Genomic DNA, 13,510 nt, shown 5'->3' on the forward strand with positions numbered 1-13,510 from the left:
ACCTAAAAACGACACCGTAAAATTCGTCGGCTTAAATTCTGAATATAATTTCAGGAAAAATATGTTCCGCAGTATGGCAAGATCTGTACGTAAAAGATAAAAAAAAAAGAAAAAAAAAAAAAAATTAGTTTGCCTAAAAGCGACAATTTTATAAGATTTCGTTAAATAAAATTAAATAATTCTATTTACTCAACAAATAATAGTAATTTAACGCTCTTTGCTTTCTAATTTAAATGAGTACTTTAATTAACTAATTGAATAGATAAATTTACTTATTATTCCCCCCAGTAGAATTACTTTAAGACCAGAACAAATAAAACAATTAAATATAAATATAAATTAAAATAGATTAGTTTTATATAAATTTATCGTTTCGCTGGTGTCGGAAAATAATAGAAAATTTACTAGTTGCCTAAAAAAGAAATTATATATTTTAGAAAAGTTCAATTAAAGATTTTTCTTGAATAATAAATTCTTCTATTTTTCATTGTTCAATTAAAAAATTAATTGAAGATGTATGACGTTTATTTTTTTCTTTTTCCTTTACATGGTTTACATTATTTCAATCGTCACTACAATTTAATGTTTCTATTTGTTTGTTGCGATACCATCGTAGCTGTTAACTCCGCGGCCGCGCATCGATCGGCGAGTCGCATATGTTTCTTTTACAATGCATGCGTTTTATTTTATCAGACAGAAGTGGAGATCACAAAGCGCGCGTTTAAAAAAAAAAAAGAAAAAAAAAGAATAAATCTCGTAGATGAAATTGCTTCCTCTATTTCTTATAAAAGTCTCAAAATGCGAACACGACCTATCCTAAGTCCACGAAATATCTTAAATCTCACATTTTCTCTACAATGATAAAGCGTCGAAAGTAAGCGGGTGTGATACATTATGCCTCGCACGCGGTAACCACGTAAACTCATCCGCAAACTGTTCGCGATGTTATCCGCCAGACGCGGATGAAAATTTCCGCGATAGCACTTTGTACAGCCGCATTGTTAATCAAAGAAAGCATCGATTAATTAACGTTTCTTACAGCGGTTCGGTAAGAAAAAAAAAAAACAAACGGGGGAAACGGCCGCAAACGTGCGACCGACTTCCGCGATAAACGAGACGAGAACGGAAGCTGTCGGCGAAAATAAGACAAACACCTCACTTACGAAAGGAAAGACACGAGGGAGCAAAATACCATCGAATTACAGTCAGTTTATCTTCGAGCTCAAACGTAATAAAACGTAATTGTTCCGTGGGAAAAAAAAAGGGTGCGCTAAAACGATTCGGTGCAACTGTCCAAGCAACTTCCCGATATTCCGCACGAATGTTCGCATTGTTCGTAAATAATTTAGAATACAAAACCAGATAAATATAAAAAGAACGATCGTAATAATTCACAAAAAAAAAAAATTTAATTAAAATATTACCGAGCAACTTATTTATCTGCAATCTTTTTTTTTTTTTTCTATTTTCTAATTACTCGCCGTACTTTATTCCAATGCGATTATTCTTTTACCCGTTTATAAAACTGCCGTTGCCGGGTAGAAAAAAATTTTGGTAAGCGCGAGCAAACTCCCCGGGGAATCTCGCGCTGGAATTTACGCGAATTCCAAACGATAATTTCGACGGTACGATAATGCACGACAGATAGATTGCAGCCGATTACGATCACTTGAAAATTAGCGCAAACGCGGGGCGATAAATCGGCTCTTCCGTGCGCATCATTTCTTCATTAAACGTGCCCGTTAGGGACTTGTCGATAATCCTCCGTAAACTACGTCGACGAGAGGCGGCGGTCTTGGTGAACGGCTTGCCTTCGCCATTGACATCCGGTATCCAGAGCGTCGTCATTATCGCTAAAAAGACGGGCATTCCTCACCGCGCAATACTCTACCGGCGCGCTATGTAATAAAGGGATTCCTTCGGCTGACTGGAACGCAGTTGTGGGTGTCATTTCTATTTTCAAATTAGTCCTGTTCGTCTCTGCGCGATAAGCGATATAGCCCGAAGAATGTGACCCGTTTTAAGTCACGGATGAAGAGGACGATCACAAGACAGACTTCAATTTATTAGATCTTTGCGCCAGACGCCGTCGGGCAAAAAGGAAACGAGCTCTTCCCGTAGAATCTATATTTCATGTAGAATTAATCGTCGCTCGCTCTACGCCGGGATAATTAATTATACAGAATGCATCTCGAATCGAGGTAAAAAATATTTATTCCTTAAACTATTTTTTGGTAAATCCAAAAAGAAACAAAGGGGGGAAAAAAAACCAAACAAAAAAATAAATAAAAATAAAAGCAACGTCCCGTGTAATTAATTGTCGCACATGCGACAAACATCGATCACTTGTGTACGAAATATAGACGCCACGTGAAAAATAGCCGAGCTATTAATTATTCGCATTGTACCGAAATATCAGCTGTTGGACTTTTTTTTTCAACGATAAAAATAATTTTCGTGCCGCGTGCATTCGTGCAACGATATTAGTATTACTTCTTCGAGGAAACGTCGCGCGATAATAGCTAACGATATGTTAACGATAAAATATTAGTTGTTATATCGTATATGTGTACGTCGTACATCCTCACAATCTGGCTAATGAAAATTATGTTTATACTATTCACGGACTATCGCATTGTAATTTCATTCCTAAGCAATTAATACACCAGTCGTAACCAATGCGCGTAATGGTCCATCGTTCGTGCAGATTGACAAACGGAGAGCAAATAGGAATAGCGATGCCGATATTTGCGTATAGCCACGGTGTAAATAACGCTTATCAAAGGACGCGAATATGAGCATATAACGCAGTTGAAATCCTGTTTGGCGTACCAAATTTGACAAAACTTATGATAAATAGACTGGCTGGCTTAATTCGCCTTTTCCGGATGCGCGAGCAATCTTATTCCAGCGTTAATTTCACGAGCGAATAATTAAATCGCGCTTCATAAATAAACCGGCCCGTGATCGATCGCGTTTAACCTGACGTATTGCAAAGCAATGTTACGGAAAATGTTAAAGTAATGGACGCAGCACGCGTAGACGCTAAACCGCGAGGTAATATCAATTTCCGCGAGCTGTGATCGAGCTGTCGATCGGGACCTATCGCAGGATGAAACTCTCGCTGTGTTACGGCGATAACGCGCGCGTAATAAACGGGGAAACAAATCGTAGATGCGCCATAGAATCCGAGTGCCGATGCACCATAGAAGAGCGTCGAGCCGTGGAACTTTTTTTTTTTTTTCTCCGTTTTTTTAGAACACTTTTTAACGACTGCACGGGCATAGCGATCGGTGAATTACGCGAACTGCAAAATCGTCCCCCTCACGGTCCCGAAGGAGAGACAAAGAGGGAGAGGAGTGTGCCCGCGAATCCCTCGATAATTTATCGATTAAGTCGTGCGTGGAATACGAATCCCCGGTGCCTCCAGCCCATCGCGGATTAAAGCGCGCGGTGCATTTGTCAAATTGTCATTACTCATTGTCAAAATATCGCGAGCCGACCCCTGCCAGATAGCCATTTTTTTTTTCCTTTTTTTTTTTTAGCAAATGTTGCAGAAAATCGATTCGCTCCCAAAAGGATTCGACCTCCCGATATCCGATACGCCGTCGAAAAACTGTCATCCGCAAAAATTCCTCCCGCCGAAAGGATTTATGTACCGCACACACGTACAAAAGAACGCACGTGCTATAGTCACCTCCTAATTATGTATTCATCGTAATTACAATACCCCACGTCACTCAACCCGCGAAGGCTTCTTTATTAGAGCAGATACGCGATCGGTCAAATTTAGAAAGAGAGTGCGTTGATGTAAAAATAAAAAAAAATAGCATAAAACATTTTTGTTTTAATTAAAAAAAAAAAAAACTTTCCTAACGACTAACGCGCATTTCGATACTCGCGTGAGAGAATATAAACGATGATGGCAGAATAGCGCGCGTCAAAAATTCGCATCCTCGTCATCACCCATCTCGGGTGAAATCGCGTAAAAGAAGAGTGACATATATTAAAAGTTAACGGCGTGTAAATTTCACTTGACCTTCTAAAGCCATCAGGTTTCGTTAGATCTAAAAAGCGTCAACGAATGGCTGCCGTTATGTTTAGTGGCACGTTAGACGCGGAAATCACAGTCGTGTATGGAACGTTATTTTCGCTGCCGCTTCTCGTTCGTGGATTTTTCAACGATTTAAAGATCATTTCTGGGGGGAAAAACTAGTCTCGAATTAGAGCAAACGATTTTTCTTGATTTATCTTTTAATCTCGTGTAGCACTGATAAGTAACGAGCTACATATCTACGCAACTGCGAACGTGTTTTAATGTATAAAAATTTAATTCAAGCACTACTGACCACGAAAGGGTTTAGAATTAATTTCAGTTCAACAAACGATACTCGATGCAAAATAAATATTTAAAATTAATTAATCCACTTCGCAAGTAACAATATTTTATTTTAAAGAAACGAAACAAAATTTTACGTTAAAAGTAAATTAAAAAATAAATAAAAATACAATAATCCGCGTATAGCGTTGAAGTACCTAAAATACATATGATAATAAAACCGTCGGGTGTTGAGAAACGTTAATTTCCGAATGAAATGTAAGGTATAGCATGCTCGCGAAGAACGAATTAAACTTTATGAACCGAATTATGTCAACGCGTTTACCAATAACAGCCGGGATTGAACATGAAAGCATTAATAATTCGGACTTTAATTGCTAATTATCCGCTATGTAACGGCACGTTCATTAACATTTTAATATGCTAATTATAATTATATGGGCCATGTTTGAAAACCTTTGTTGAAGACGAGCGTGAGACTGTCGTCGGCGCGGGCAGCTCGCCGATTCCCGTAAATTACCGGGCGCCAGATAGCCGTCGGATTAAGATCGTAGGCACGGAACTTACTCCGGCGTACATATTTTGACAAGGGCAGCAAGGGTTAAGACCAAGATTTAGCTGCGTCTATGTAAACTCAGTCCCCGTGTCTCGTCAACATAGTCGATATCAGGACCGGGAGAGCTTCCGCGGCGGAGACTTTCCTGCTCTTTATTTCAAGTTAAACACAAAGAAAGGCGCACCGGAGAGGCACTGTACTGTAATACTAATTTATTCAATACCTAACGTTTGATTTAACGAGAAATGACAAAGCGTAGTTTGAAGAAAAAACCCGTCGGGCAACCATCCCGTCTATTCTAAAGTTTTAAAATGTTATCGACTCGGAAATTTAATCTTGAGAATCAATCGCGACTGATACTGTAATAGTTCGACTCCGCCGAGCTCGATTTATTTATTTATTATTGATTGATTTTAGAGCGTCTCGTATTCATTAAGCGGTTATTCTTGCCGTATTAATTTTCAAAACGGAATTTTGAACAGGCCTCGTTGCAGCTTATCCGCGTGATATCGTTTAAAAAAAAAAATTATTAATTATGTTATAACCGTTGTTATAAATAAAAATTAATAACTCGCGACGGCTATGTTTTTTAAAAGCGTAATAAAGGTAAAAAGTTTTGCTTCCGACAAAATGCAAATAAATTGATTTATTTATCGAAAGAATAAATTATAAAAATAGATAAAAAAATGCTGGTTTTATTAAACACTTTCTATCTGAGAATAATGATAGAGGCGTAGCGCAAAAAAAATAAAAAAAGAAAAAAAAAAGCATCCCGTGAAACATATATTACGTACACAGCGTAAAATCAAATATTAAAGAATGGTAGAGTACGAATTTTATTTTTACGACCCCCGCGTCACTTTTTCTGAGCGGCGGTCGTAACGACTTGACAATCGCGATACTAATTCAACGAGATTCGAGGATTATCCATCGGGCGAGATCGCACGTGGCTTACCTAATGAGCACGCTAACAAACAACCGCCGCTACGTCACGGGGAAAGAAGCGGCGCAAAATGCGCGCGGGGGGGAGGAGAGAGGGATCCTTCAACGGGGTGGAAACGAAAGGCGGGTAAGAGACAGCTAAAGATAATGTACCCCTGCATACAGATGACGTTATTAAACGGAAATCTGCAGATGGAGCGAACGCATAAACCACTGTCTACCGTCGTTGTCTGATTAGGCATGCAACGTTCCCTCCGCCCCCTTCACCTTCGCCCTTTTTCCCCTCCGCAAAATACCGAGAGCTCACTCCACCCCCTCCCTCCCTCCCTCTTTCTCGTTGCGGACACGCAGCGCGCCGCGCCGTAAATTCCGTAAAACGATAACGGCGATTTTAACACCGCGTACAATGCGGCGATGCAGCTCGCTCGCGGTAACGAACGCCGGGCGTGGGGGCATGGCTTTTCTCGAATTTCCCGCATTCCGAAAATCCGACCGCGAAATTTTAACCCTATCGCTGCGGCTCGCGCGAAAATGCCTCTGGCAAGTTAATCGATAAATAAGATGGTAATCAATCGCGGCGCAAAGCTCATTTCCGCGTCGGTTGTGTATTTTTATTTAATTTTTTATTTCGTTGCTAAAGCTTTGAAATATTTTTTTTTTTTTTTTCTCGAAAGAAAAGCAAAAACGACGAGAGGAGAGCAAAGCAGTCACCGTACGATATTAATTTCGTCGAAACATTTGATCTCGAGAAATAAATTTCAGTTTTTGTTGAAGAATACATTGGTAATAATTGATAATTATTATTTCTGACAACAAAATGGACTCACCAAGCGATATCGTCCTCCGCCGAAGTGCCATCTCTCGTCGAATTGGTAAAATGGAGCCTCCTTCTGACGTCATCTTGTCTTCCTTTCTTCCTCCCTGCCATCTCCCTCTCTTCGTCTTCCGTTCGTTCTTTCTCTCTTCTTTTTTTCCGTTGGTCTGTCTCTCTTCCGTCAAGGCGTTAGCTTGCCAAGGGCCAAAAGTTCGTCATCAGGCTCGCCCGACTCTTTAATCTGGCACTCCAGAAGCACACACGATAGATTTCGAGCGAGAAGCAAGTCTAAAACCCGACTCGGCTCAGAAATCGTAATTTTTTCATACAACGGAGCGATGTACGCAGTCTCGACGGAGCAGCAACGGTCGTTCGACATAAATCGTAGTCAATCGCGATAAATACAGATCGTACGTGTTAAATAATACGAAATAACAATTGCCCGGTCCATTAGCAACTTTCTCCGACTATTATTCGCACTAAAAACTCGAAGATGCCACGAAAATACGCCCGGTAACGCGGAGCGATATCGCGCGCACCACCGCACCATCGTTACCTCGAAGCGAATAAGATGGCGGCGGAAAAGAAAGCGTCACCAATGCTACCAATACAAAGCGCGAAAATTAATAGTAAAATTGGCGTCAATTTAAATCAAACTAATAACGATCGAACAACAATCTGCAACATTACTGTAATTATCAACAATTTATCACGATTATTTTTATCGCAGCTAAATACTTATAAATTAAATAATTTCTGTTGGACGTCTTCTCGAACTTCTCTCCCGTCTTATCGGTTTTATTATGCATATATAATGTATTTTTTTTAATTTTTTATTAAATTAGTTAATTAAATTACAAAATTAAAAGAGCATATATATAATTAAAAAAAATTTTAATATAAATTTAAATAAAAAAGACCGATAAGAATCTTCTATAATATTTATAATAATTACGACGGGAAGAGAAGTGACAAGAAAACGAGTGTTCGACATCGAGCACTCTCCAAAACGCATCAATATCAAATAGACTTCAATTCGGTTAATAATTTCCGGTTGAATCTCGCTGGAAGCTAACGATCGCAATTCAAATACGGTTAACCATGGTAAATTATTGGCACCCGGAAAGCGTTCGCTGGCCGTGCTTTTGCAACTCTCGACGTGCTATCACGTAATTTACCTTTACGATATCGCGACAAAATGATATGCAGAATACACTGAAGACGGTGATTGCTACACGAAACGTCGATACTCAATGAAAAAGTACAATTCTTAATGATAGCTTGATCTAGAACGATCGCTGAAACGCTCTATGCTCGGCACTCGTTATGCCTTTATATATTCACAATATATTCACGTAACGCAAGAACTAGAAATAACAGAGATATCGTTTCATTCTGAACCTCCGTGATTGCGAAATATAACCAGTAATCAGTAAAAAGATAAGAGTAGTATATTGTGCGATAACATATCATGCAATTCAAAATTTCAATTTTGATAGTAAATTAATAAGTTTAACATTATAACGCTCCAATCTGGTTAAAGCTCGCAATTCTAGATTATTATCGCAATTATTTATAAATTTATGAATCTATTTGAAATCGCTTTAAATTTAATTATTTACTAATTACAATTATTAATTACATATTTTCTATAAACATATAACTATACGATCGCATTACATAATTATAATATATTCTACGTAATCCCTAATTCTCTATTTTACAGAGAAATTCACTAAATAAATGTAAAATAAGAATAAACGGCGCGTTAATTCGATGAACGACTCGTAATGCATTCGATAAAATTATTATTACTATGATTACTCTGTTGCGATATTCCGTTGCGATAGTCATCGTAAAGCTCACGATCATTCTTCACGGAAGCGTGAAGATGCATTCGACCGCAAGGAATTTCCGCCCCAAGCATAATGTTGGTATGCAAGCATGAAAAATTTAGTGGACCGTGGGTGAGAAACATGCGGGCGTTTGGAAATTTTTCGAGCGACATTCCTCGTCGGGATATGCCGGATAATAATTTCACCGGTCACGCGCGCATTCATGTACGTTATGCATATATTCCAAGCTCGAGACTGATGGGAAAGTCTTCCAAGATTAACGATTTCGTGAAATTTTCAGCCAGATTCCGCTCCGAGAACACCGTCGGCCGGACTAGCCAGCCGGGTTGGTTCAGTCAAGGCAGTTATCGAACCATGTTATTTTTCGTTTAACATTGCGTCAATGAAATTCGCGTCGCACGCAAGAGATTGGAACGGTAGAGTCAGATCGTTGAAATTTTAATAAATGCTAATTTACCCCAGGCTTGACGTACGGCTGACACCCACAAAATTAAATCGTTTGCCTCCCGCGGAGACCGCTTCATTATAAGCCCCGCAACCCTTTCAAGAACATTTGCCCTTTCACTTCGTAAATGCAGAATTAAGAAAAGAGGAGCTGAGAAGAATAGACAGACGAGGGTAGTATCGCCAGCTTTGTCAGTGGTCCAATCTTAGAACATCACTGTCGACCATTAAGTTAGTCTTTACTTAGACGAGCTGTTTTTACTGCTTTCTCTTAACTCACTTGGGATTTCTTAAAATAACACGCCGCGAAAATAATCTATTGCGCAAGTATGTGCTTATTTATACAAAGAACCCGTCATTTGTCTAAGTTAATATTATACTCGCGAATAATATAAAAATAATAAAAAGTTATTATACAATATAACATATAAAATATAATACCGTAATAATTGAGTAATAAGTGTGTTATCATAATGATAAAAATTCCACTTTGAATCGCATATGGAGCTTAATATTCATTTGCTTTTGTACCTTGCAAATAAAATAATTTAAAATTACGATGCGTCACAAAATTCCACTATGCAATTTTATTTTGAAAGGAATATTAAATTGTTATCGCACGCAGTTCCATCGATTTTACAGAAAGACCACTACATCAATCGCGATGCAATTCTATCGGGAAATAATTCGTGACGGCGACTGAAAAGCAAAAGTGATAAGGATAGGTTGTAGCATAAATTGTTAGTATGTGTACAGCAACGCGGCGATGGGAAACAATCTAAAGCCTACATTCGACAGTTATGAAACTGAAACACTGACACGCTCGGCAAATTGTTCAGGCGAAAACGTAAACGCAGTCGATGTATTATGCCTGCGTAAGAAGCACGATGTTGTTCTATACGGACGCGCCGCAGAACCGCGATCAACATGCCACAAACATCTGTACTGTAAGCACAGAGATAGACGAACGCCAAAGCCGTAAGGGGGTCGTCAACTATGTACATAATTTCCAACTTCTGACTCTATCCGTTCCTGCAACGGACGATCCCGGACCGTCCGGAAGCGCCAAATCTCTCCGTGCCCAAGCGCGCGCGGTCAACCCCAGATATATGTTCGTTTGATGCGCGAATAGCATCGCGCATGGGAATAGTCCTCATTTGTATTTGTTTGTACGCTGCCTCATTAATAAAATGGACTGCCGGCAAAATTGCTTAAATCGGTGTTGTAAAATCAGAACGTGGCTGTCGTGTAGCTCGGACAAAACATAGACGATCACAATCTCATATTTTTTTTTCCTGCAATATAAAATATAAAAGTAGAATAATATCTCGAAATTATTTAAATGTTACTATGTAATTAAGTAAATTACGCGCTCGTATTAATCGCTTTAAAGCTTCTTAATATTTGCGAATTTACTTTAGATGTATCACATTTAATTTATACTTACTACTACATTATCTACGGCAATAAATTTTGAATTTGTTTATCGATTACATTACGTAATTGACTGATGATGACGATCGTTCGTTGTCATGACAGAGTCCATCTAATTTCACTTCCATTCAAGCTCTATGTAATTTGGCTCTATTTTTGGCAAAAAAACCGTCGAAATTCTAAACCGTCAAAATTCTAAATGGGGTGGTGGGGTTTGACAAGAACGCATTGCTCATGCAACGGCAGCCACGTTGCATCGACACAAGAATGTCCTCCATCAAAGCAAGTCTTGTCGGCATGTCCTCCCATCATAACGGCTGCAGTAAAGTCCACTTGTGGAGGAAGACGGATGTTCGTTTCTGTCATCATCTTGATCTTTTTGTTGGCCGCTATATATTGGGTATCCTTGCATCAACAAGCGAGCTCCGGTGTACGTCGGCCAATAAGAATTCAACCTCAAGGATCGCGAAATATCGCTTCAGGGCAAACCGAGGCTACGGAAACGACCGAGAGATAAAGTAACGTAACAAATAATTTATATTTTTTTCTCTTTTTGTAGTAAAAAAAGAAAAAAACGTACAGAATAATTCTATAAATGCAAGATGGAAATTTTGAACAAGAAAAATACTCATTTGATAAAACTTTTTTGTTATAATACGTAATGCAAATTAATAAAAGTATTAATAGAACGTGAATAAATAAAAAATAACACTCTAGATATCAACTTTGAGAAAACCAAGAAAAAGTAATCCAAAGTAACAATATGGGCTTGCATTTCCAAGCAGCATACTGCATTTCATCGCCAGGCACTGATATTGTATATCGTAGTAGCAGCTGTGGTACATATGATGTGCATATACTACATAAAAACAATCCTGCAAGTCTAATAAGCTATCTAAAAAAAAACCGCTAAAATGAAGAGAACCCATAATAAAACTTTTATAATTTATTGTATAAGTTGTAACATTAATACGTCGTTCTTAATTTTAATGCTAACAATGCCTGTTATGAAGCAATTATTTCATATTTCTTAGAAATCGTAAAAATCTAATACTTTATATGTTAGAATAAAAAAAAAAAGAGAATCAAGCAAGAAATTCCAAAACATCAAGTTTAGTTTTCAATCAATTTTAAAGATTTTAATCAAAACTACCTAAAAGATCGAGCGCATGTAACATCCTTTTTGTTTCTCCGAGCATATGATTTTCAATCATACCATACGCGAACGGTAGTTTAGAGATAATTTCACGTTCCAAACTTTTATAATTTACTTCTTGGTACTTATCTTTAATAGCTTCTAAATAAATCCGTAACATATTTTCAGAAAATTGCTTGATCTCCGATAAATTCTCGTTACCAGGTAGGTTTTGGAGGAAAATGTGACCAAAATCAATTGATGGTGAGCAGTATCTCATTGTACTCCAATCAATAACTTTTACGTCGCATGGTCTTCCATTCTCGTACCTGAACAACAAATTACTTCGTGTAAAATTACCGTGACAAATGGTCCAAAAATCGTTAAGTTCCAGTTTGGTTGTTACATCTTCCATTTTTCTTATTATCTCGGAAATATTTGCTTCGTCTTTCAATGCGGAATTTTTTAACGTAGATTCAAATATTCTATAAATAACATAATAAAAAATTATATTTTTTTATTTAAACTTAATAATCTGTTAAATATAAATATAACATTATTATACAACAAAGTCAAACATCAACATAGATATGTTTTTTTTTTTATTCTACATAATTATATTTTCAAAGTAAAGACAATTATTTTATAACTTCGAACATGAAACGTACAAGAAACCTTGCACAAGTTAGAAGCAAAGTTTACCTGACTTTGTCTGCGTTTGGACTTGTACGAAAATGCAACCAGTCTGTTGGTTCATACAGTTTCGCATAGAACTCCCTGAAAATGGGAAAATTATACTCCCTCAGCTTCAGTCCTTTGCCGTGAAATGTCGCCAAGACCTTGATGCACAATTTAAGATGATCCTCGTCTAATTTATCATCTACAGCTTGCATGTAACCACGTGCGGCTAAATCCTCCAGTACAATAACAGGCCGACCATATCGACCTAAATCCGATAGGTAACATTTTGGGATGTTATCGGTTCCGTAATCGTGTGTCATCTTGCTGTAAAATATCTCCTCGTTAAGAAATGACTGCGAGAAAGGTAGCAGACTGTCGTCAAGTTGTCTAGGTTGCTTTACGATAAGGTGAAAGGTGTTTGTCACGCCAGAAAACTTCACGTGCGCCGTCACACGATGGACCACGTTTACGCGACTATTATTCCGTTCAAAGTGCTTCGCGTCGACGGAATCTAATTCGACGAACTCCCTGGAACCGGTCTCGCAGAAGTAACGATCGTAGACCATCTCCGGTATCAATACCCCCGTAATGAAGCTGCAGTAATCGCACACGCATCCTTCTGAGTTCGCCGACATCGTGCGGGAGATCTGGGTCGTGGCGAAAGGGAAAATAATATCGCTGTAATAAAACACGGCAGCAATTAAGGGCGCCGGCAACTGCGAGTGCGCGCGCTTAAACCCGGAAAGTCGAGAATTATGAGAAATTTTTTTGTTTTTTTTTTTCCTTGTTTTTTTTTTTTACGCAGGCTCGCTCGTTCTAATAACGTTGTCGCGACGAGTGCCGCGCGCGTTAATAATGTTTATCGTCACGAAGTGCAACGAGTCGGCTGGACGACAGAATAATTAAAAAACATTTTAACCTCGAGAGCGAGTCAAAATGCAACGTAGACGTAAGCGAACGTTTCCACCAATAATTAAACAGCACGCGTAACGCTCAGCGTTTAATTATAAAAATTATGCGAAGGCAATGTAACCGAAAACCTTACCAGTAGATTCCGGGGCCAGGCCGACTTCTCACAAGCGCTCGCGATACTCTGCGATACTCACAAGTGCGTTTCGCAACAACCGAAGTAATCTTACGCATTCCAAACAGTACTCCCCCACCACGCGATCTTCACTTATCTCGCTAATACCAACGTAACGGGTTGATTAACCTCTGGGCGTGACAAATTATTTGTTCTAAGAGCGACTGGTTGCTCTGGTTTAGTAACTTTCTAGTAATTCTAATAGTTCCTACCTTATTCCACGAC

General features: G+C 38.5%; 2 protein-coding genes across 5 annotated transcripts in view; both read right to left on the minus strand.

The window, feature by feature from the left end:
• LOC139104290 (neurotrimin) overlaps positions 1 to 10,506 on the minus strand; it is a 293,896-nt gene extending 283,390 nt beyond the window's left edge. For both annotated transcript variants that reach the window (XM_070659688.1, XM_070659687.1), the window contains exons 1-2: positions 10,399 to 10,506; positions 6,665 to 10,246 (exon numbers count right to left, since the gene is read on the minus strand). The gene's annotated coding sequence lies outside the window, so the exon portion shown is untranslated. The remainder of the gene's footprint in view (positions 1 to 6,664; positions 10,247 to 10,398) is intronic.
• On the minus strand, positions 10,395 to 13,494 carry LOC139104283 (uncharacterized). Of its 3 annotated transcripts, XM_070659677.1 has the most exons (4): positions 13,247 to 13,494; positions 12,223 to 12,879; positions 11,881 to 12,005; positions 10,395 to 10,879 (listed from the first exon to the last, which is right to left on the minus strand). In XM_070659677.1, the coding sequence occupies exons 1-4, from the start codon at positions 13,342 to 13,344 to the stop codon at positions 10,842 to 10,844; spliced, it is 918 nt and encodes a 305-aa protein (XP_070515778.1). In that variant the 5' UTR covers positions 13,345 to 13,494; the 3' UTR covers positions 10,395 to 10,841. The 3 variants fall into 3 exon arrangements, with proteins under 3 accessions (XP_070515778.1, XP_070515777.1, XP_070515776.1); XM_070659676.1 differs by lacking the exon at positions 10,395 to 10,879 and having other exon boundaries at positions 11,319 to 12,005; positions 12,223 to 12,848; XM_070659675.1 differs by lacking the exon at positions 10,395 to 10,879 and having other exon boundaries at positions 11,319 to 12,005.
• Positions 13,495 to 13,510: the final 16 nt, after the last annotated feature.

The sequence above is a fragment of the Cardiocondyla obscurior genome, linkage group LG07 (assembly GCF_019399895.1).
Source record: "Cardiocondyla obscurior isolate alpha-2009 linkage group LG07, Cobs3.1, whole genome shotgun sequence".
NCBI classification, from domain to species: domain Eukaryota; kingdom Metazoa; phylum Arthropoda; class Insecta; order Hymenoptera; family Formicidae; genus Cardiocondyla; species Cardiocondyla obscurior.